Consider the following 25,548-nt stretch of genomic DNA (forward strand, 5'->3'; position numbering starts at 1 on the left):
GCCATAGGAGCTTAACCATTAGCCGCCCGGCCAATAGCCGTTTGGCGGCTTGAAAAGCGCTGCAGCTTTCCGGGTCCACGCCATTTGGCGTGCTCCCGCACATGCGCCGTTTGCGCTATTGCAGAGCGGCGCAGCAGCGGGATCTGTCACCGCCCGTGCACCTCGGACACGGCCGATGACAGATCCGAGTACCGGCTCCCGTTGCCGGTACCATGTGACCTGCCGCGACCAATCACAGCAGGTCACATGACAGTTGTATACAATGGATGGCTTCATTCATGATGCCATCCATTGTATACTAGTGCCTAGCTGTGAATGGTCACAGCTAATCACATGCACATGTCATGTGATTAGCTGTGACCAAATCACAGCTAAGCACAAAAAAAAAAAAAAAAAAAAAAAGCTGAATGAATCGATTTCATTCAGCTAAATGCTTGCTTATAGCAAAGTAATTCTTTGCTATAAGCAAATTGTGTAAAAAAAGAAAAAAAAAAAAATACTGATCACTTCCCCAAAGTAGTACAATGTTACTATGGTAACATTGTACTATTTTGGTCATAGTAAAATATGAAAAAAAATCTTAAAAAAAATAAAAAAAAAAATGTAATAAAAAATTAAATATAATAAAAAAATAAAAAAAATTAAAAAAAAATATAATTTTTTTTTTTTTTCATACTGTCACCAGTCAGTGTCCCTGTTCACCGCCATGCCAGTTATATGATGACGCTGTACTGCACTGGTGACAGTATGTAAAAAAAAAAATAGTGAAAATAATATTTTTCATTTTTTCATTTTCGGAAAAATTATGACAAAAAAATACAACTTCAAAAAACTCGCCATGCCTCTTATGAAGTACGTCCGACTGTCTACTCAGCAAAAAGGGGTCATTTGGGGATATCTGTACTATTCTGACATTCTTGGACCTCAAGAAATTAGATTGGCTGTCAGTACTTCAGGATTGATCAATATTCAGATCTATACCATAGTTTGTGAACTCTATAACTTTCCTACAAACTAAATAATACATCCTAATTTGGGTTATTTTCACCAAAGACATGTAGCAGAATACATCTCGGTCTAAATTTATGAAGAACAATTATTTATTTGTAAACTTTTATAACAGAAACAAAGAAAAATGTGTTTTTTTTTCAAAATTTTTGGTCTTTTTTTGTTAATTTAGCAAAAAATAAAAACCCCAGCGGTGATTAAATACCACCAAAAGAAAGCTCTAGTTGTGTGAAGAAAATGATAAAATTTTAGTTTGGGTACAATGTTGTATGACTGCGCAATTGTCATTCAAAGTGTGAGAGCGCTGAAACCTGAAAAATGGCCTGGGCAGGAAGGGGGAAAATTGCACGGTATTGAAACGGTTAAAGTGATTCTAAAGGCTTAATATTTAAAAAAACAAACATGTCTGTACTTACCTGCTGTGAGCCGTGGTTTTCCACAGAGCAGTCCGGATCCTCCTCTTCTCAGGTCCCCCGCATGTTCTCCTGGCTCCTCCCTCCAGTCTGGTGCCCCCATAGCAAGCAGCTTGCTATGGGAGCACTCGCTGCTCCATGTGTCCATGCACACATGGAGCCACTGCTTGGCCCTGCCCCTCTCTCTTTTCATTGGCTCACTGGCTGTGATTGACAGCAGTGGGAGTCAGTGGCTCCCGCTTCTGTCTCAGCCTTTGAGAAGGGGGAGTCCCAGGATAGCCGAGACTCCATTGCACATCGCTGGATTGGGAGGGGGATTTCAATGGCTCTCTCTTCTTTCTCAGCCAATGAAAAGAGGGAGTCCTAGGATAGCCGAGACTCCAGTGCACATTGCTGGATTGGGAGGGGGCTTAGGTGAGTATGGGGGGGGGGGGGGGCTGCACATAGAAGGTTTTTTAAGCTTCATGCATAGAATTCATGAAGGTAAAAAACCTTAAGCCTTTAGAATCACTTTAACATATAAAAAAAGCTCAGGGTGCAATACTCATCACCTCTCCAGTGCTGGGAATGTTCCTCCCATTGAACATCAATGTAAGGAACATTCTTCCTGTTGACTACCAATGTGAGGAGCATTCTTCCCACTGACTGGGATTCTTCTGAATAACCACCGGTATAAGGAGCATTCCTCTCACTGATCACCAATGTAAGGATCATTCTTTCCACTGACAACCAATGTGAAGGGCATTCCTCCCACTGACCACTAATATAAGGGGAATTCTTCTCACTGTCCATCAATATAAGGACCATTCTTCTCACTGGCCACCAATGTATGGAACATTCTACCCACTGATCACCAATGTAAGGGGCATTCTTCCCACTGACCACCAATGTAAGGGACATTCTTCCCACTGATCACCAATGTAAGGGGCATTCTTCCCACTGACCACCAATGTAAGGGACATTCTTCTCACTGATCACCAATGTAAGGGACATTCTTCCCACTGACCACCAATGTAAGGGACATTCTTCCCACTGGACACCAATCCAAGGGACATTCTTCCCACTGGCCACCAATGTAAGAGACATTCTTCCCGCTGACCACCAATGTAAGGGGCATTCTTCCCTCTGACCACCAATATAAGGGACATTCTTCCCACTGATCACCAACGTAAGGGACATTCTTCCCTCTGACCGCCAATGTAAGGGACATTCTTCCCACTGGCCACCAATGTAAGGGACATTCTTCCCACTGACCACCAATGTAAGGAGCATTCTTCCCACTGATCACCAATGTAAGGAACATTCTTCCCACTGACCACAAATGTAAGGGGCATTCTTCCCACTGGCCACCAATGTAAGAGACATTCTTCCCACTGATCACCAATGTAAGGGACATTCTTCCCACTGACCACCAATGTAAGGGGCATTCTTCCAACTAACCACCAATGTAAGGAGCATTCTTCCCACTGATCACCAATGTAGGGAACAGTCTTCCCACTGACCACCAATGTAAGGGACATTCTTCCCACCGATCCCCAATGTAAGGAACATTCTTCCCACTGACCACCAATGTAAGGAGCATTCTTCCCAATGATCACCAATGTAAGGGACATTCTTCGCACTGACCACCAATGTAAGGGACATTCTTCCCACTGATCACCAGGGTAAGGGACATTCTTCTCACTGACCACCAATGTAAAGGACATTCTTTCCACTGATCACCAATGTAAGGGACATTCTTCCCACTGACCACCAATGTAAGGGACATTCTTCCCACTGATCACCAATGTAAGGGACATTGTTCCCACTGATCATCAATGTAAGGGACATTCTTCCCACTGACCACCAATGTAAGGGACATTCTTCCCACTGATCACCAATGTAAGGGACATTCTTCCCACTGATAACCAATGTAAGGAGCATTCTTCCCACTTATCACCAATGTAAGGGACATTCTTCCCTCTGACCGCCAATGTAAGGGACATTCTTCCCACTGGCCACCAATGTAAGGGACATTCTTCCCACTGACCACCAATGTAAGGAGCATTCTTCCCACTGATCACCAATGTAAGGAACATTCTTCCCACTGACCACAAATGTAAGGGGCATTCTTCCCACTGGCCACCAATGTAAGAGACATTCTTCCCACTGATCACCAATGTAAGGGGCATTCTTCCCACTGACCACCAATGTAAGGGGCATTCTTCCCACTAACCACCAATGTAAGGAGCATTCTTCCCACTGATCACCAATGTAGGGAACAGTCTTCCCACTGACCACCAATGTAAGGGACATTCTTCCCACTGATCCCCAATGTAAGGAACATTCTTCCCACTGACCACCAATGTAAGGGACATTCTTCCCACTGATCACCAGTGTAAGGGACATTCTTCTCACTGACCACCAATGTAAGGGACATTCTTTCCACTGATCACCAATGTAAGGGACATTCTTCCCACTGACCACCAATGAAAGGGACATTCTTCTCACTGACCACCAATGTAAGGGACATTCTTCCCACTGATCACCAATGTAAGGGACATTCTTCCCACTGACCACCAATGTAAAGGACATTCTTCCCACTGATCACCAATGTAAGGGGCATTCTTCCCACTGACCACCAATGTAAGGGACATTCTTCCCACTGATCACCAATGTAAGGGGCATTCTTCCCACTGACCACCAATGTAAGGGACATTCTTCTCACTGATCACCAATGTAAGGGACATTCTTCCCACTGACCACCAATGTAAGGGACATTCTTCCCACTGGACACCAATCCAAGGGACATTCTTCCCACTGGCCACCAATGTAAGAGACATTCTTCCCGCTGACCACCAATGTAAGGGACATTCTTCCCTCTGACCACCAATATAAGGGACATTCTTCCCACTGATCACCAACGTAAGGGACATTCTTCCCTCTGACCGCCAATGTAAGGGACATTCTTCCCACTGGCCACCAATGTAAGGGACATTCTTCCCACTGACCACCAATGTAAGGAGCATTCTTCCCACTGATCACCAATGTAAGGAACATTCTTCCCACTGACCACAAATGTAAGGGGCATTCTTCCCACTGGCCACCAATGTAAGAGACATTCTTCCCACTGATCACCAATGTAAGGGACATTCTTCCCACTGACCACCAATGTAAGGGGCATTCTTCCAACTAACCACCAATGTAAGGAGCATTCTTCCCACTGATCACCAATGTAGGGAACAGTCTTCCCACTGACCACCAATGTAAGGGGCATTCTTACCACCGATCCCCAATGTAAGGAACATTCTTCCCACTGACCACCAATGTAAGGAGCATTCTTCCCAATGATCACCAATGTAAGGGACATTCTTCGCACTGACCACCAATGTAAGGGACATTCTTCCCACTGATCACCAGGGTAAGGGACATTCTTCTCACTGACCACCAATGTAAGGGACATTCTTTCCACTGATCACCAATGTAAGGGACATTCTTCCCACTGACCACCAATGTAAGGGACATTCTTCCCACTGATCACCAATGTAAGGGACATTGTTCCCACTGATCATCAATGTAAGGGACATTCTTCCCACTGACCACCAATGTAAGGGACATTCTTCCCACTGATCACCAATGTAAGGGACATTCTTCCCACTGATCACCAATGTAAGGAGCATTCTTCCCACTTATCACCAATGTAAGGGACATTCTTCCCTCTGACCGCCAATGTAAGGGACATTCTTCCCACTGGCCACCAATGTAAGGGACATTCTTCCCACTGACCACCAATGTAAGGAGCATTCTTCCCACTGATCACCAATGTAAGGAACATTCTTCCCACTGACCACAAATGTAAGGGACATTCTTCCCACTGGCCACCAATGTAAGAGACATTCTTCCCACTGATCACCAATGTAAGGGGCATTCTTCCCACTGACCACCAATGTAAGGGGCATTCTTCCCACTAACCACCAATGTAAGGAGCATTCTTCCCACTGATCACCAATGTAGGGAACAGTCTTCCCACTGACCACCAATGTAAGGGACATTCTTCCCACTGATCCCCAATGTAAGGAACATTCTTCCCACTGACCACCAATGTAAGGGACATTCTTCCCACTGATCACCAGTGTAAGGGACATTCTTCTCACTGACCACCAATGTAAGGGACATTCTTTCCACTGATCACCAATGTAAGGGACATTCTTCCCACTGACCACCAATGAAAGGGACATTCTTCTCACTGACCACCAATGTAAGGGACATTCTTCCCACTGATCACCAATGTAAGGGACATTCTTCCCACTGACCACCAATGTAAAGGACATTCTTCCCACTGATCACCAATGTAAGGGACATTCTTCCCACTGATCCCCAATGTAAGGGACATTCTTCCCACTGACCACCAATGTAAGGGACATTCTTCCCACTGATCACCAATGTAAGGAACATTCTTCCCACTGATCACCAATGTAAGGGACATTCTTCCCACTGATCACCAATGTAAGGGACATTCTTCCCACTGATCACCAATGTAAGGGACATTCTTCCCACTGATCACCAATGTAAGGGACATTCTTCCCACTGATCACCAATGTAAGGGACATTCTTCCCACTGACCATAAGGTGTAGATATAATTGAGACCTAAAACTAATTTCAAGGGTTGCTCCATGTTACAAAGATTGAGAAAAGCTGAAACTAGTCAGTATCTAGACAGAGAGCCAAAGTAAAGACTGATGTGAGCTGGGAGCAAATTCCCATTCCACCTACCTGCCAATCTCCTCTTTAACCTCAAAGAAAGATTTTAGCTTCCTTCTCTTGTGAACAATCTTCGTGTCGTCTTCTTTCTCCTCTGTAAATGAGAAAACTCCTGTCACACAATAGAGGACCCGGCACAGCTCATCCACCCTGGGCTCGGGAGATGATTGGACGTCACTCCCACCGAATCCCACATAACTTCTACTAGCAATGCTCTGTTTATGGTCTAAAAAAAAATGTTATGGAGCCCATGCAGGGATAATATTTAAAGTGAACCTTTTAGTAACTGCATAGAAAAATTTATATATATATATATACCGCTCAAAAAAATTAAAGGGAGATTTTTTTAATCAGAGTCTAGCATCAAGTCAGTGACACTCCTGGGATATTGATCTGGTCAGGTAAGTAGCAGAGGGGGTTGTTAATCAATTTCAGCTGCTTTGGTGTTCATGAAAATAACAACAGGTGCACTAGATGGGCAATAATGAGACGATCCCCAAAACAGGAATGATTTTACAAGTGGAAGCCATTTTTTCCCTGCTCCTCTTTTCTGACTGTTTTTCACTCGTTTTGCATTTGGCTAGGGTCAGTGTCACTACTGGTAGCATGAGGCCATACCTGGACCCTACAGAGGTTGCACAGGCAGTCCAACTTCTCCAGGATGGCACATCAATACGTGCCATTGCCAGAAGGTTTGCTGTGTCTCTCAGCACAGTCTCAAGAGCATGGAGGAGATTCCAGGAGACAGGCAGTTACCCTAGGAGAGCTGGATAGGGCCGTAGAAGGTCCTTAACCCATCAGCAGGACCGGTATCTGCTCCTTTGTGCAAGGAGGAACAGGATGAGCCCTGCCAGAGCCCTACAAAATGACCTCCAGCAGGCCACTGGTGTGAATGTCTCTGACCAAACAATCAGAAACAGACTTCATGAGGGTGGCCTGAGGGCTCGATGTCCCCTAGTGGGTCCTGTGCTCACTGCCCGGCACCGTAGAGCTGGATTGGCATTTGCCATTGAACACCAGAATTGGCAGGTCCACCACTGGTGCCTTTTCACAGATGAGAGCAGGTTCAGCCCTGAGCACATGTGACAGACGTGAAAGGGTCTGGAGAAGCCGCGGAGAACGTTCTGCTGCCTGTAACATGGTTCAGCATAACTGTTTTGGTGGTGGGTCAGTGATGGTCTGGGGAGGCATATCCATGGAGGGACACACAGACCTCTACAGGCTAGACAATGGCACCCTGACTGCCATTAGGTATGGGGATGAAATCCTTGGACCCATTGTCAGACCCTACACTGGTGCAGTGGGTCCTGGGTTCCTCCTGGTGCAGTGGGTCCTGGGTTCCTCCTGGTGCACAACAATGCCCGGCCTCATGTGGTGAGAGTATGCAGGCAGTTCCTGGAGGATGAAGGAATTGATACCATTGAATGGCCCCCATGCTAGCCTGACCTAAATCCAATAGAACCCCTTTGGGACGTCATGTTTCGGTCCATCCGACGCTGCCAGGTTGCACCTCAGACTGTCCAGGAGCTCAGTGATGCCCTGGTCCAGATCTGGGAGGAAATCCCCCAGGACACCATCCGTGGTCTCATTAGGAGCCTCCCCCGACGTTGTCAGGCATGCATGCATACAAGCACGTGGGGGCCACACAAATTACTGAGGACCATTCTGAGTTGCTGCAATGACATTTCAGCCAAATGGACTCCCCTGCTGCATTGTTTCTTCACTTTGATTTTTGGGGCGTCTTCGAATTCAGTCCTATGTAGGTCGATCATTTTATTTCCATCAAACGATGGGGCGTCCTTACATTCCTCACCCATCCCCCGTCCATGTCAGTATAGAGACATGTGTAACTAGTCCCAGTGTAGCTAATCACCACCCCACCAGTCACAGTGTCACCAGTGTCATGTGTGTTCACACACATATTATAGGTAAAGTTGATCCAGGGAATATCCGATTGCCTCTCGGGGGGATCAGGAAGGAGTTTTTTCCCAGCAGGAGCAAATTGGATCATACTTTGCTGGTTTTTTTGCCTTCCTTTGGATCAAACGTGGGTGTAGGATTGTAACTTTTTTTTTAATGGTTGAACTAGATGGACATTTGTCTTTTTTCAGCCAGACTAACTATGTAACTATGTGCTGCTCTTTGAAGAGCTATCCATGTTCAGATGACTATTATACCATCTCCTCTCTGTGTGCTTTAACCCTTTGAACCCCATACTAATGCGCATTGCATGCGGTTGCAGAGTGGCCACATTTACTTGAATGGGTTGCTCTTAGCTGGCGCCAGGGGCGTCCCTAGGGTGGGCATTACCCAGTGCGGTAACACTTGGTGACACCCCCTCCGACGAGCCCCGCAAAATGGATTGGATCTGCAGATTGAGCATAATGGATCAGACTCCGATCCATTCTTTATAACTTCTCTTTTTGTGGAGTGGGTCCTGTGTCACCCCCTGTAGGTTGCATGCCGACGATCCCTGCAGGATGGTTCAGATCTGCGGATTGAGCATAATGGATCGGAGTCCGATCCATTATGCTCCCCAATCCGCAGATCCCATCCATCCTGCAGGGATCGTCGGCATGCAACCTATACGGGGTGACACCGGACCCACTCCACAAAAAGATAAGTTGTAAAGAAAGCCGACGATCCCCGCAGAATGGATCGGATCCATCCTGCAGGGATCGTCGGCTTGCTTTACAACGTACCTTTTTGTGGAGCGGGTCCTGTGTCATCCCGTGTGATCGGTGTCACCTGGTGCGGGCCGCACCCCCCGCACCTGCCTCGGGACGCCACTGGCTGGTGCTACGCCCACCGGAAGCAACGGGGGGTATAGGTACTGCTGCAGCAAAAAAGCACTGTGGCTGTGGCATGTGTACACACCTGGGCCACTGCCTCTGCAGCTAAAAGGGGTAGTGTTTGGAGGGTTTTAAAAGTGCAGCTCAACCTCAGGGTTTTTCCACCCCTCCCCCCAACCTCACGTGTGAATGAGCTCTAACAGAAGTAATCCAATATGAATATCACAGATTAAAGCAAAGCCATGGATCACCAACTAATATAATGAACAGTATTGCCCTGTAGCAGATTATAGGAAATAATTACCTTCCTGCATAACCAGCTCAGCCTTGCAAGACACCTCTCCTCCGCTGTTCCTGGCCACACACGTGTACACGCCGCCGTCGCCGCGCTCTGTGCTCCGGATGACCAGGGAGCACTTCCTGCCATCTCTCACCAGCTGGAATCGATCGCTGTCCTTCAACAATGTGTTATCCTGCAGAAAAGACGAAGATTTTGGCATTTGTACGGAGCGGAGGGCAATTTTTGATATTCATACAAATTCAGACTCTTTATTTTGTAGTGAAAAATTATGAGAAGTACACTGAGCATGTAAAAAAAAAAAACTCAGACCATTTGACTGCTATGGGTCCTGAAAAAAGAGAGCCCCCCCTGCACTGTCCGGCTGTAATACTCTATATCTCTAAAAACAAATGACATTTAGGGTGGAAAGTGTCCCCAAATGATTATCTCTTCACAAACTTTACATTTTTTTTTCTTTGGTTTTGGACACAATGGGGAACAATTAATGCTCCATATACACGGGGCACTTCTGAACGATGGAAACTGACTGCTGGAAAACGCAGGTTAAAAAAACGTCTGTTTAGCCTCGTTTGCATACCGCGTTTATGAGCGTTGCATTTAGAAGCGTTTTTTAAAGATATATCTAAATATACGGTATCCACTAAATAAATCTACAGTTGCAAGAAAAAGTATGTGAACCCCTTGGGATTACGTGGAGGTTTGCATGAATTGGGCATAAAATGTGCTCTGAACGTCATCTAAGTCACAACAATAGAAGAACACAGTCTGCTGAACATAATACTACACAAACATTAGATGTTGCCATGGTTTAATTGCACATAACATAGAAACATTCACAGTGCAGGGAGGAAAAAGTATGTGAGGCCCTAGCTTAATGACTTCTCCCAGAGCTAATTGGAGCCAGGAATGAGCCAACCTTGACTCCAATCAGTGTGATGATATTGGATGTGTTGCTGACAGCTGTCCTGCCCTTAAAAAAACACACACCTGTTTTGGGTTTACTGGTTTCAAGAAGCACTGTCTGATGTGAACCATGCCTCGCAGAAAAGAGCTCTCAGAAGACCTACCATCAAGAATTGTTGACTTGCATGAAGCTGGAAAGGGTTACAAAAGTATCTCCAAAAGCCTTGATGTTCATGTGTCCACGGTAAGACAGACTGTCTACAAATGGAGAAAGTTTAGCACTGTTGCTACTCTCCCTAGGCGGGGTCGTCCTGTAAAAATGACTGCAAGAGCACAGCGCAGAATGCTGCATGAGGTAAAGAAGGATCCCAGAGTGTCAGCTAAAGACCTACAGAAATCTCTGGCACATGCTAACATTTTTGTTGACACATCTACAATAAGGAAAACACTAAACAAGAATGGAGTACATGGGAGGACACCACGGAGGAAGCCATTGCTGTCCAAAAAGAAGATTGCAGCACGTTTGAAGTTTGCAAAAGAGCACCTGGATGTTCCACAGCACTACTGGCAAAATATACTGTGGACAGATGAAACCAAGATTGAGTTGTTTGGGAAGAACACACAACACTATGTGTGGCGAAAAAAAGGCACAGCACACCAACATCAAAACCTCATCCCCACTGTGAAACATGGCGGAGGGAACATCATGGTTTGGGGCTGCTTTGCTGCCTCAGGGCCTGGACGGATTTTTGTCATTGATGGCAAAATGAATTCCAGAGTTTATAAAGACATTTTGCAGGAAAACGTATGACCATCTGTCCGCCAACTGAAGCTCCGCAGAGGATGGGTGATGCAACAGGACAATGACCCAAAGCATACAAGTAATTCAAAAAAACAATGGCTGCAACAGCACAGAATACGCCTTCTGGAGTGGCCCAGTCAGAGTCCTGACCTCAACCCGATTGAAATGCTGTGGCATGACCTTAAGAGAGCGATTCACACCAGACATCCCAAGAATATTACTACACTGAAACAGTTTTGTGAAGAGGAGTGGTCCAAAATGACTCCAGATCGTTGTGCAGGTCTGATCTGCAACTACAGGAAACGTTTGGTTGAGGTTATTGCTGCCAAAGGAGGGGCAACCAGTTATTAAGTCCAAAGGTTCACATACTTTTTCCTCCCTGCACTGTGAATGTTTACATGTTATGTGCAATTAAACCATGGCAACATCTAATGTTTGTGTAGTATTATGTTCAGCAGACTGTGTTCTTCTATTGTTGTGACTTAGATGACGTTCAGAGCACATTTTATGCCCAATTCATGCAAAACTCTACGTAATCCCAAGGGGTTCACATACTTTTTCTTGCAACTATATAACCAAAAATATACCCAATAGCATATATAAACACTTTCACCCTAAAGGTTAAACAATCTGTGAATAATCATATGCTACCTATAACATATATACCGGTAGATCTCCAATCATATCACAAAATTATAAAATCACAAAATTTAAATAATACAAAAGAAAGTGTCCAAATATAGATCAATGCAAAATATAAAAATAACGTCCTTCAAAAATATAAAAATAAATATATAGTCAAATTCTAAAAATCCTGGTGTTGAAGCCTTCCAAATGGTTCCCTTGAGCAAAGTAAACCTCAAAAGAAAAGAAAATGTACATAGTGCATTATCTCTGATAAACCATAAAATACATACACTGGACAAGATAAATTCCACAGAATCATCACCAGGATTTTTGGAAGTTTTCACTGAGTGACTATATATTTATTTCTATATTGAAGGACATTATTTTTATATTTTGCATTGATCTAGATTTGGACACTTTCTTTGGTATTATTTAAATTTTGTGAATTTATAATTTTGTGATATGATTGGAGATTTATATATGTTATAGGTAGCATATGATTATTCACAGTTTTTTAAAGATTAACTCAGGAGACCTTCCAAAATGCCCAGAATGCACTGAAAAACAGTAAAAAATTAACTATTTCAGACATTTTAAGAGAAATAGAGAGAGCAGTATGTGTTGAGATTAGCTGTCTTTTTTTTGTGGTGTTTGGATGTGTTCCGGCTCATTTCTGTGCAGAAATTATAATTATTATTATTATTGCAGCAGTGCCTAACATATTTTCTTTCATGCGAAACCTCAAAGTATGGTGTACAGCAGGGCTTAAAATTTCAAGTCCTAAGCTACTAGCCAGGCCATAGGAGTTACTCGCCACCAACAAACACACACAAACAGAGACACCTGTACACACACACAGACATGTACATACACACATACACACACAGAAACATGTACACACACGCACAGAGACACATGTACACACACACAGACATGTACATACACATACACACACACACACACACAGAAACATGTACACACACACAGACATGTACATACACATACACACACAGAAACATGTACACACACGCACAGAGACACATGTACACACACACACATACAGACACATGTATACACAAACAGGCACGTACAGACACACATACACACAGATACATGTACATATCAGGGGTGGACTGACAACTCATGGGGCCCCAGGGCAATAGGGGATCACGGGGCCCCTGTGTCCTCGCCCACACTCAAACCACACCCAAAAAAGCCTATAAAAGGTACCAGGGGCATCTCATAGGGCCTCCTACTGACCCCGGGCCCTTGCTCGAATGGTCATGTTCAATCACTGATCACATGATCGGGACCTCACACAGAGGTCCCATACAGCGATTGGCGTTCCTCTGTGTCCGGAGGACACAGAAGACACTGGATCACGGTGCCGCGCACTCCCAGGGAGCGCGCACAATTCAAAATGGCAGGCGCCGTTTATGAACGGCAACCCGCCCCCACACTACCACCGTCCGGCCGTTTATATACATGGGCCGGACGGCAAGTGGTTAAATACCTTGTAATGTACGGTTCTTCCTAATGAGTAAATAATTACAATATGTAGAGAGCGGACTGTGATGAACCTCACAATGCAGTGATTGTGGGGTGTCTTCGCACTCACCTTGTACCAGGTAATGGTAAGTGGGGGGCTTCCGTCTATAACTGCGTCAAACTGTGCCGTCTCCCCGCAGTTGGCGTGCACATCTTCTATAGTCACCTGCATATACGGGGGTCCTGGAAAACACAATTTTTAGCCGGTCAGATCCATACATTGCAAGGATTTGTAGCAAAACCTGTAAGGAATGTGTGCCCTGCAGGTACGAAATGTGCCCCCTGCACCCACATTCTCACCTGCTTCTGCCTTCTAGGTATAAGGATAGCAGAATACCGCACAAGGTCAGGACAGTCTCACTATTGGGTGCATATCCAGCTCGTTGCTGAGAATACATTGCTCAGTATACTGGATGACTGAACTCCAGCTAAAAGTAGAACTTCTCTATTAGCATCAGTCCATAAAACCCAGGGCCGACCTAATAGCATCATGGGCCCCTGGGCAAAGTAATGCACTGGGGCCAATAGCATCCTGCCCCAATCTATGCACCTACCCACATGGAAGAAAAATATATTTCAAATATATTTTACAAATATTCTGCCCGAATATATCTACATATATTTGAACTACTACAATTTTGGCCGTATAAATAAATAAATAAATATATATACACACTGTATGTTGAAATGCGTTTTTAAAATATATGACAAATATTTTTAAAAATACATTTTCAAATATACTGTATGTCTTTAAAAATAAATTTAGTCAACATTTTTGGAATGCATTTGAAAATATATGTTAAAATGACTTTTTTATATGTTAAAAAAAATCTGAAGACTATATTAAAAAAGTAGAACTCTATTAGCATCAGTCCATAAAACCCAGGGCCGACCTAATAGCATCATGGGCCCCTGGGCAAAGTAATGCACTGGTGCCAATAGCATCCTGCCCCAATCTATGCACCTACCCACATGGAAGAAAAATATATTTCAAATATATTTTAAAAATATCCTTCCCTATATTGACATATATTTGAAATACTACAATTTTGGCCGTATTCAATATATTTCAATAGGTAAAAAATAAAATAAAAATAAATAAATGTATATATATATACACTGTATGTTGAAATGCATTTTTATTACAAAATATGTGAAAAATATTTTTAAAAATACATTTTCAAATATACTGTATGTCTTTAAAAATACATTTAATCTACATTTTTGGACTGCATATAAAAATATATGTTGAAATTACTTTTTTTATATGTTAAAAAAAATCTAAAGAATATATAAAAATATACATATTTTTTCATAAATATTTTTCATATACTTTGCAATATATAAAAAATGCATTTCAACATGCAGGGGAGGGCACAATACTAGGATCAGGAGGGCACAATACTGGGATCAGGAGGGCACAATACTGGGATCAGGAGGGCACAATACTGGGATCAGGAGGGCACAGTACAGGAGGAGTCAGGAGGGCACAATACTGGGATCAGGAGGGCACAGTACAGGAGGAGTCAGGAGGGCACAATACTGGGATCAGGAGGGCACAATACTGGGATCACGAGGGTACAGCACAGGGGGAGTTAGGAGGGCACAATACTGGGACCAGGAGGGCACAGTACAGGGGGAGTCAGAAGCAGGGGCGGACTGACTATTTGGAAACTTGGACACTGCCCGAGGGCCCGGGGTCAGTAGGGGGCCCCATGAGATACCCCTGGTACCTTTTTCATAGGCTTTTTTGAGTTTGGGCAAGGGCACAGGGGCCCCATGATCCCCTATTGCCCGGGGGCCCCTTGAGTTGTCAGTCCGCCCCTGGTCAGGAGGGAACAATACTGGGATCAGGAGGGCACAATACAGGGGGAGTTAGGAGGGCACAATACTGGGATCAGGAGGGCACAGTACAGGGGGAGTCAGGAGGGCACAATACTGGGATCACGAGGGCACAATACTGGGGTCAGGAGGGCACAATACTGGGGTCAGGAGGGCACAATACTAGGATCAGGAGGGCACAATACAGGGGGAGTTAGGAGGGCACAATACTGGGATCAGGAGGGCACAGTACAGGGGGAGTCAGGAGGGCACAGTACAGGGGGAGTCAGGGGGGCACAATACTGGGATCACGAGGGCACAATACTGGGGTCAGGAGGGCACAATACTAGGATCAGGAGGGCACAATACAGGGGGAGTTAGGAGGGCACAATACTGGGATCAGGAGGGCACAGTACAGGTTCTGGGATGCTGCCTGGGCCATCCTGGGGCAGCTTAGTTAAACCGTGACTATCCCAGCAAATCCTGGACAGTTGGCAAGTATGATGTAATGCAAGATAATCATGGGGCCCCCATGCACCTGGGGTCCCTGGGTACGACCCTGGAGTGCTCATGCATTAACACTGCCCTGCTGCACAAAACAGCATACAACAGGCAAAAAGGACACCCTGATGCATTTCACATTCACAGTAATGCGGTCCTCCAATATATTACACAATATATAAACCCAACATTTCCTATTCCTGATATGTGCCCACTGTACAATGCACTTCTATGGAAAAAGTCTCCTGTACTCTTTGTATTGATTCCTTTGTGTGAAATCCTTGGTGTTCCTGCCAGTCCCTCCGCTTTCCTACCAAAAACTGACCACACTAGGCATAAGAGCACAGCGTGGTCAGTTTTCTAGCTGTGCTGGGAACTCAGCCTGCTCTCCTCCAATGATCAGACTTGTCCTGGGATGCCCCGCCCCTCTGCTCAGCCATTCACTGGCAAGATCAGTGTGATGCTGTTTCTCCTCCCCCTGCTGCGCAGCTGAGAACACAGGGATATGATCACCTATTAAAAAGGGGGAAAAAGTGTTTAATAATGTTTTTTTTTTAATATCTATACACAAATGTTTTGCCTTTCATTTCTTTTTCAAACTGAATGGATTGTTTTACAAGGTGAGGAGCCACATATACGTTATGCAATACCTGCCATTTGGGTGCGGAGAGGGTCAGTCTAATTATTGTCCAACAATGGTGCAAGACGGGGGTGCTAAGTGGGGGGTTCTGCTTGCTATAGACACATGAGCAGCCTCGGTGTTGTAATAAAAGAATATCTGCGAGGGACAGCTGTGAGCCATTCAGAGGAGCAGGAAATGAGACGGAAGTAATGCTTTCAGGGGTGCCATGGACCCATGATGGCGGCATTTGAATATTTAAGCAGTTATTAAAAATATGCTAGACACAGATTAGAGAAGAAATGTCACATGTGAGAACATTAGATTACAAAGTGTTATTAGTGATCATTTTATATACACATAAAAAAAAATATTTTAAATATATAATGAGTAAACGACTCAACAACACATCATTAGCTGCTGAATTGGCTCAGATTTTCATATCCTGCTCCTCAATGTCTCATATATGGCTGTCTATGTTCTTTGTCTAGATAGCATTGAATCTGAGCGTGCAAACAAATGCAGGACTGTGTTCCATATGACTGCAAAACAATCAAACAATATATCCAGACAGTGGGGTTCTAGGTGTAGAGGGGTCACCAGCAGGAGGAAGGAGGTCCTGATTCCTCTATATAGATCTTTATATCACTAGAGGGGTCACCGGCAGGAGGAAGGAGGTCCCGATTTCTCTATATAGATCTTTATATCACTAGAGGGGTCACCGGCAGGAGGAAGGAGGTCCTGATTCCTCTATATAGATCTTTATATCACTAGAGGGGTCACCAGCAGGAGGAAGGAGGTCCTGATTCCTCTATATAGATCTTTATATCACTAGAGGGGTCACCGGCAGGAGGAAGGAGGTCCCGATTTCTCTATATAGATCTTTATATCACTAGAGGGGTCACCGGCAGGAGGAAGGAGGTCATGATTCCTCTATATAGATCTTTATATCACTAGAGGGGTCACCGGCAGGAGGAAGGAGGTCCTGATTCCTCTATATAGATCTTTATATCACTAGAGGGGTCACCAGCAAGAGGAAGGAGGTCCTGATTCCTCTATATAGATCTTTATATCACTAGAGGGGTCACCAGCAAGAGGAAGGAGGTCCTGATTCCTCTATATAGATAATTTTATCACTAGAGGGGTCACCAGCAGGAGGAAGGAGGTCCCGATTCCTCTATATACTGTAGATATTTATATCACTAGAGGGGTCACCGGCAGGAGGAAGGAGGTCCTGATTCCTCTATATAGATCTTTATATCGCTAGAGGGGTCACCGGCAGGAGGAAGGAGGTCCTGATTCCTCTATATCAGTGGTTCTCAACCTTTCTAACGCCGCGACCCCTTAATACAGTTCCTCATGTTGTGGTGACCCCCAACCATAAAATTATTTTCGTTGCTACTTCAGAACTGTAATTTTGCAGTGGGAGGAATAGTGCCCCATCATTGGTATCAGTGGGAGGAATAGTGCCCCATCATTGGTATCAGTGGGAGGAATAGTGCCCCATCATTGGTATCAGTGGGAGGAATAGTGCCCCATCATTGGTATCAGTGGGAGGAATAGTGCCCCATCATTGGTGTCAGTGGGAGGAATAGTGCCCCATCATTGGTATCAGTGGGAGGACTAGCGCCCCATCATTGGTATCAGTGGGAGGAATAGTGCCCCATCATTGGTATAAGTGGGAGGAATAGTGCCCCATCATTGGTGTCAGTGGGAGGAATAGTGTCCCATCATTGGTATCAGTGGGAGGAATAGTGCCCCATCATTGGTGTCAGTGGGAGGAATAGTGCCCCATCACTGATGTCAGTAGGAGGAATAGTGTCCCATCGTTGGTATCAGTGGGAGGAATAGTGACCCGCCATTGGTGTCAGTGGGAGGAATAGTGCCCCATCATTGGTATCAGTGGGAGGAATAGTGTCCCATCGTTGGTATCAGTGGGAGGAATAGTGCCCCATCGTTGGTATCAGTGGGAGGAATAGTGCCCCATCGTTGGTGTCAGTGGGAGGAATAGTGCCCCATCATTGGTATCAGTGGGAGGAATAGCGCCCCATCACTGATGTCAGTGGGAGGAATAGCGTCCCATCGTTGGTATCAGTGGGAGGAATAGTGCCCCATCGTTGGTGTCAGTGGGAGGAATAGTGCCCCATCATTGGTATCAGTGGGAGGAATAGTGCCCCATCATTGGTGTCAGTGGGAGGAATAGTGCCCCATCATTGGTGTCAGTGGGGGGAATAGTGCTCCATCGTTGGTGTCAGTGGGAGGAATAGTGTCCCATCATTGTTGTCAGTGGGAGGAATAGTGCCCCATCATTGGTATCAGTGGGAGGAATAGTGTCCCATCATTGGTGTCAGTGGGAGGAATAGTGTCCCATCATTGGTGTCAGTGGGAGGAATAGTGCCCCATCATTGGTGTCAGTGGGAGGAATAGTGCCTATCATTGGTGTCAGTGGGGGGAGGAATAGTGCCCCATCGTTGGTGTCAGTGGGGGGAGGAATAGTGCCCCATCGTTGGTGTCAGTGGGGGGAGGAATAGTGCCCCATCGTTGGTGTCAGTGGGGGGAGGAATAGTGCCCCATCGTTGGTGTCAGTGGGGGGAGGAATAGTGCCCCATCGTTGGTGTCAGTGGGGGGAGGAATAGTGCCCCATCGTTGGTGTCAGTGGGGGGAGGAATAGTGCCCCATCGTTGGTGTCAGTGGGGGGAGGAATAGTGCCCCATCGTTGGTGTCAGTGGGGGGAGGAATAGTGCCCCATCGTTGGTGTCAGTGGGGGGAGGAATAGTGCCCCATCGTTGGTGTCAGTGGGGGGAGGAATAGTGCCCCATCGTTGATGTCAGTGGGGGGAGGAATAGTGCCCCATCGTTGATGTCAGTGGGGGGAGGAATAGTGCCCCATCGTTGGTGTCAGTGGGGGGAGGAATAGTGCCCCATCGTTGGTGTCAGTGGGGGGAGGAATAGTGCCCCATCGTTGGTGTCAGTGGGGGGAGGAATAGTGCCTATCGTTGGTGTCAGTAGGGGGAGGAATAGTGCCTATCATTGGTGCCAGTGGGAGGAATAGTGCCGCATCGTTGGTGTCAGTGGGAGGAATAGTGCCCCATCGTTGGTGTCAGTGGGAGGAATAGTGCCCCATCGTTGGTGTCAGTGGGAGGAATAGTGCCCCATCGTTGGTGTCAGTGGGAGGAATAGTGCCCCATCGTTGGTGTCAGTGGGAGGAATAGTGCCCCATCGTTGGTGTCAGTGGGGGGAGGAATAGTGCCCCATCGTTGGTGTCAGTGGGGGGAGGAATAGTGCCCCATCGCTGGTGTCAGTGGGGGGAGGAATAGTGCCCCATCGTTGGTGTCAGTGGGGGGAGGAATAGTGCCCCATCGTTGGTGTCAGTGGGGGGAGGAATAGTGCCCCATCGTTGGTGTCAGTGGGGGGAGGAATAGTGCCCCATCGTTGGTGTCAGTGGGGGGAGGAATAATGCCCCATCGTTGGTGTCAGTGGGGGGAGGAATAGTGCCCCATCGTTGGTGTCAGTGGGGGGAGGAATAGTGCCCCATCGTTGGTGTCAGTGGGGGGAGGAATAGTGCCCCATCGTTGGTGTCAGTGGGGGGAGGAATAGTGCCCCATCGTTGGTGTCAGTGGGGGGAGGAATAGTGCCCCATCGTTGGTGTCAGTGGGGGGAGGAATAGTGCCCCATCGTTGGTGTCAGTGGGGGGAGGAATAGTGCCCCATCGTTGGTGTCAGTGGGGGGAGGAATAGTGCCCCATCGTTGGTGTCAGTGGGGGGAGGAATAGTGCCCCATCGTTGGTGTCAGTGGGGGGAGGAATAGTGCCCCATCGTTGGTGTCAGTGGGAGGAACAGTGCCCCATCGTTGGTGTCAGTGGGAGGAATAGTGCCCCATCGTTGGTGTCAGTGGGAGGAATAGTGCCCCATCGTTGGTGTCAGTGGGGGGAGGAATAGTGCCTATCATTGGTGTCAGTGGGGGGAGGAATAGTGCCCCATCGTTGGTGTCAGTGGGGGGAGGAATAGTGCCCCATCGTTGGTGTCAGTGGGGGGAGGAATAGTGCCTATCGTTGGTGTCAGTAGGGGGAGGAATAGTGCCTATCATTGGTGCCAGTGGGAGGAATAGTGCCCCATCGTTGGTGTCAGTGGGAGGAATAGTGCCCCATCGTTGGTGTCAGTGGGGGGAGGAATAGTGCCCCATCGTTGGTGTCAGTGGGGGGAGGAATAGTGCCCCATCGCTGGTGTCAGTGGGGGGAGGAATAGTGCCCCATCGTTGGTGTCAGTGGGGGGAGGAATAGTGCCCCATCGTTGGTATTAGTGACACAAATGATGGGGCACTATTCCTCCCACTGACACCAATGATACTTACCTTGCTGACCCCTGCTCCAGCCTGGGCTCGCTCTCTCCCTCTCCCATCTACAGCCTGCAGAAGCAAAATTTCCACTTACCTGTCAGCTGTCTTCCTTCTCTGGCCTCTCTCCTCTTCACTCGGTCCTGCAGCTCCCTCGATCTTCTTCGATCTGCGCGCTCTGCCGCTCGGCTCCTCCTCTCCAAGCTCCACCTCCTCGCCGGTGATTGGCCGCCTGTGTGCCTCTCCTGAGCTACAGTTCCGGTGGCCAATCAGCGGCGAGGAGGCGGAGCTGTTGAGTGATCCCGGAGGTGTGGCCAGGTTTCAGGGGCAGCATATCATCCCGCCCACAGATCGCGAGACAGAGCAGCGGTGTCTCGGTTCCTAAGACCATCGGAAATATGTTTTCCGATGGTCTTAGGCGACCCCTGGGAAATGGTCGTTCGACCCCCAAAGGGGTCGCGACCCCCAGGTTGAGAACCGCTGCTCTATATAGATCTTTATATCACTAGAGGGGTCTCCGGCAAAAGGAAGGTGGTCCCGATTCCTCTATATAGATCTTTATATCACTAGAGCAGTGGTTCTCAACCTTTCTAACGCCGCGACCCCTTAATACAGTTCCTCATGTTGTGGTGACCCCCAACCATAAAATTATTTTCGTTGCTACTTCAGAACTGTAATTTTGCAGTGGGAGGAATAGTGCCCCATCATTGGTGTCAGTGGGAGGAATAGTGCCCCATCATTGGTGTCAGTGGGAGGAATAGTGCCCCATCATTGGTATCAGTGGGAGGAATAGTGCCCCATCATTGGTATCAGTGGGAGGACTAGCGCCCCATCATTGGTATCAGTGGGAGGAATAGTGACCCGCCATTGGTGTCAGTGGGAGGAATAGTGCCCCATCATTGGTATCAGTGGGAGGAATAGTGCCCCATCATTGGTATCAGTGGGAGGAATAGTGTCCCATCGTTGGTATCAGTGGGAGGAATAGTGCCCCATCATTGGTATCAGTGGGAGGAATAGCGCCCCATCATTGGTATCAGTGGGAGGAATAGCGCCCCATCACTGATGTCAGTGGGAGGAATAGTGTCCCATCGTTGGTATCAGTGGGAGGAATAGTGCCCCATCGTTGGTGTCAGTGGGAGGAATAGTGCCCCATCATTGGTATCAGTGGGAGGAATAGTGCCCCATCATTGGTGTCAGTGGGAGGAATAGTGCCCCATCATTGGTGTCAGTGGGGGGAATAGTGCTCCATCATTGGTGTCAGTGGGAGGAATAGTGTCCCATCATTGGTGTCAGTGGGAGGAATAGTGTCCCATCATTGGTGTCAGTGGGAGGAATAGTGCCCCATCATTGGTGTCAGTGGGAGGAATAGTGCCCCATCATTGGTGTCAGTGGGAGGAATAGTGCCCCATCATTGGTATCAGTGGGAGGAATAGTGCCCCATCATTGGTGTCAGTGGGAGGAATAGTGCCCCATCATTGGTATCAGTGGGAGGAATAGTGCCCCATCATTGGTATCAGTGGGAGGAATAGTGCCCCATCATTGGTGTCAGTGGGAGGAATAGTGCCCCATCATTGGTGTCAGTGGGAGGAATAGTGCCTCATCATTGGTATCAGTGGGAGGAATAGTGCCCCATCATTGGTGTCAGTGGGAGGAATAGTGCCTATCATTGGTGTCAGTGGGGGGAGGAATAGTGCCCCATCGTTGGTGTCAGTGGGAGGAATAGTGCCCCATCGTTGGTGTCAGTGGGAGGAATAGTGCCGCATCGTTGGTGTCAGTGGGAGGAATAGTGCCCCATCGTTGGTGTCAGTGGGGGGAGGAATAGTGCCCCATTGTATGTGTCAGTGGGGGGAGGAATAGTGCCCCATCGTTGGTGTCAGTGGGGGGAGGAATAGTGCCCCATCGTTGGTGTCAGTGGGGGGAGGAATAGTGCCCCATCGTTGGTGTCAGTGGGGGGAGGAATAGTGCCCCATCGTTGGTGTCAGTGGGGGGAGGAATAGTGCCCCATCGTTGGTGTCAGTGGGGGGAGGAATAGTGCCCCATCGTTGGTGTCAGTGGGGGGAGGAATAGTGCCCCATCGTTGATGTCAGTGGGGGGAGGAATAGTGCCCCATCGTTGGTGTCAGTGGGGGGAGGAATAGTGCCCCATCGTTGGTGTCAGTGGGGGGAGGAATAGTGCCCCATCGTTGGTGTCAGTGGGGGGAGGAATAGTGCCCAATCGTTGGTGTCAGTGGGGGGAGGAATAGTGCCCCATCGTTGGTGTCAGTGGGGGGAGGAATAGTGCCTATCGTTGGTGTCAGTAGGGGGAGGAATAGTGCCCCATCGTTGGTGTCAGTGGGAGGAATAGTGCCCCATCGTTGGTGTCAGTGGGAGGAATAGTGCCCCATCGTTGGTGTTAGTGGGAGGAATAGTGCCCCATCGTTGGTGTCAGTGGGGGGAGGAATAGTGCCCCATCGTTGGTGTCAGTGGGGGGAGGAATAGTGCCCCATCGTTGGTGTCAGTGGGGGGAGGAATAGTGCCCCATTGTTGGTGTCAGTGGGGGGAGGAATAGTGCCCCATCGTTGGTGTCAGTGGGGGGAGGAATAGTGCCCCATCGTTGGTGTCAGTGGGGGGAGGAATAGTGCCCCATCGTTGGTGTCAGTGGGGGGAGGAATAGTGCCCCATCGTTGGTGTCAGTGGGGGGAGGAATAGTGCCCCATCGTTGGTGTCAGTGGGAGGAACAGTGCCCCATCGTTGGTGTCAGTGGGAGGAATAGTGCCCCATCGTTGGTGTCAGTGGGGGGAGGAATAGTGCCTATCATTGGTGTCAGTGGGGGGAGGAATAGTGCCCCATCGTTGGTGTCAGTGGGGGGAGGAATAGTGCCCCATCGTTGGTATTAGTGACACAAATGATGGGGCACTATTCCTCCCACTGACACCAATGATACTTACCTTGCTGACCCCTGCTCCAGCCTGGGCTCGCTCTCTCCCTCTCCCATCTACAGCCTGCAGAAGCAAAATTTCCACTTACCTGTCAGCTGTCTTCCTTCTCTGGCCTCTCTCCTCTTCACTCGGTCCTGCAGCTCCCTCGATCTTCTTCGATCTGCGCGCTCTGCCGCTCGGCTCCTCCTCTCCAAGCTCCACCTCCTCGCCGGTGATTGGCCGCCTGTGTGCCTCTCCTGAGCTACAGTTCCGGTGGCCAATCAGCGGCGAGGAGGCGGAGCTGTTGAGTGATCCCGGAGGTGTGGCCAGGTTTCAGGGGCAGCATATCATCCCGCCCACAGATCGCGAGACAGAGCAGCGGTGTCTCGGTTCCTAAGACCATCGGAAATATGTTTTCCGATGGTCTTAGGCGACCCCTGGGAAATGGTCGTTCGACCCCCAAAGGGGTCGCGACCCCCAGGTTGAGAACCGCTGCACTAGAGGGATCACCGGCAGGAGGAAGGAGGTCCTGATTCCTCTATATAGATCTTTAGTTAGATCTCATTCAGAATACTGTGTCCAGTTCTGGAGACCTCACTTTCAAAAAGATATTGATAAGATAGAACAGGTCCAGAGATGGAGAACACAAATGGTGAAAGGTCTGAGAGATAAAATATCAGGAGAAACTTCGGAAACTTAACATGTCCAGTCTGGAGGACAGAAGGGAAAGGGGAGACATGACTGAAACCTTTAAATACAAGGGGGTGAGAAAGGTTCAGGAGGGCAGGATTTTAAAGACGATGATCAGGAACACGGGGACACATGCAGGGCCGTGGATAAGGGGGTACCACCAGTCCTCCTGTATGGGGCTCAGGCCAACAGGGAGGGCCCAGGAAACTGGGTGAATCAGATGTGGGCCGGGAGGGTGATCAGCATGGTGGTGGGGCAATTACTGGAACCAATCCTCTGTATGGCTCTCTTTGCAGCAGCTGAAAGTTGTCTTCTCCTCTCCCTCCCGCTGGCTTTCAGCTGCTGCAGAAAGAACCATAAAGGGGATCATTTCCATTAATTGCCCCCCCGCCACACCCATCACCATCCCACCTCACCATAAGATTTTCCCTGCTGCCCAGGCCCCACTGTATGCCCCCACCCCTGCAGTGCTCCCACCAGTGGCGGACTGACCACTGGGGAACTTGGGCACTGCACAAGGGCCCGGGGTCAGTAGGGGGCCCCATGAGATGCCCCTGGTACCTTTTATAGGCTTTTTTGGGTGTGGTTTGAGTGTGGGCGAGGACACAGGGTGCCCCATGATCCCCCATTGCCCGGGGATCCCATGTGTTTTCAGTCCGCCCCTGGCTCCCACCTTCCCTCTCCTTAACACCAGCAGCTGCAAGCATGCAATAGGATCCTTCATGATGGAGAGTGGAGAAAAGGTCCGGTAAATATGTCGGTATTGATCACTCACTGTGTTCATTCATAACTGAAACATAGTAAACTGTGGGGGGGGGGGGTTTGGGGGGGCCCTGCAAGGTTGGCTGTATGGGGCCCCATGGTTTCTAACAACAGCCCTGGACACGTGCAATGTGGTCTCTCCTTCTCTGGATGCCATGACTGAGCTCAGCCGTGGCAGCTAGAGGAAGGGAGACCGCACTGCGCATGTAGGGGCGCACACTAGTAACGTCTAGCAAGTGGCTGGATGGGGGGGGGGGACATGCCAAGGGAGCCAGCAGATTCTGCTCAGAGTCCCCCTTTAGCTGCATATGTAAAAAAAAAAAAAAAGCAGGAACAGCATTTTAAAATGATCACTGCTATGTACTATTTATGGGAACTGAAACTACATTGGGGGTTTGGCGCGCGTTCCAGTGCAAGATGATTGCCCATCAACCAATATGTATACAGGCGCACCTCAGTTTACGAATGTAATTCGTTCTGCGGGACGTATTGTGTAACATTTGTAAGCCGAAATGCGGTTTCCCATAGGAATACACTGAAAACCAATTAATCCATTCCAGAGGTCAGAAAAAAGTAAAAAAATGTCTTTCATCTGTTCAAAACTCTTTATAAAGTACACTTTAAAGGCATAAATACTGTACAGGGACATGATAAAAAAAATTGTAAATGTATTGAAAACCAATTAATCCGTTCCGTAGGTCAGAAAAAAGGAAAAAAAAGTCTTATCTGTTCAAAACTCTTTATAAAGTGCTCTCCCTAGCAGTCTGATTATGTCAGTATTTCTGTGCTCAAA

At 47.7% G+C, this 25,548-nt stretch overlaps 1 protein-coding gene across 1 annotated transcript in view; it reads right to left on the minus strand.

The window, feature by feature from the left end:
• Window positions 1–25,548, minus strand: part of LOC149437918 (obscurin-like) — a 138,915-nt gene that overhangs the window by 70,637 nt on the left and 42,730 nt on the right. Inside the window, exons 4-6 of the mRNA XM_089660485.1 lie at window positions 13,206–13,318; window positions 9,259–9,427; window positions 6,175–6,256 (exon numbers count right to left, since the gene is read on the minus strand). Of these exons, the coding sequence (XP_089516611.1) occupies window positions 6,175–6,256; window positions 9,259–9,427; window positions 13,206–13,318 (364 nt within the window). The remainder of the gene's footprint in view (window positions 1–6,174; window positions 6,257–9,258; window positions 9,428–13,205; window positions 13,319–25,548) is intronic.

This window comes from Staurois parvus, unplaced genomic scaffold (genome assembly GCF_062004578.1).
Source record: "Staurois parvus isolate SC_StPar_1 unplaced genomic scaffold, SC_StPar_1.0 ptg001245l, whole genome shotgun sequence".
Classification (NCBI taxonomy): domain Eukaryota; kingdom Metazoa; phylum Chordata; class Amphibia; order Anura; family Ranidae; genus Staurois; species Staurois parvus.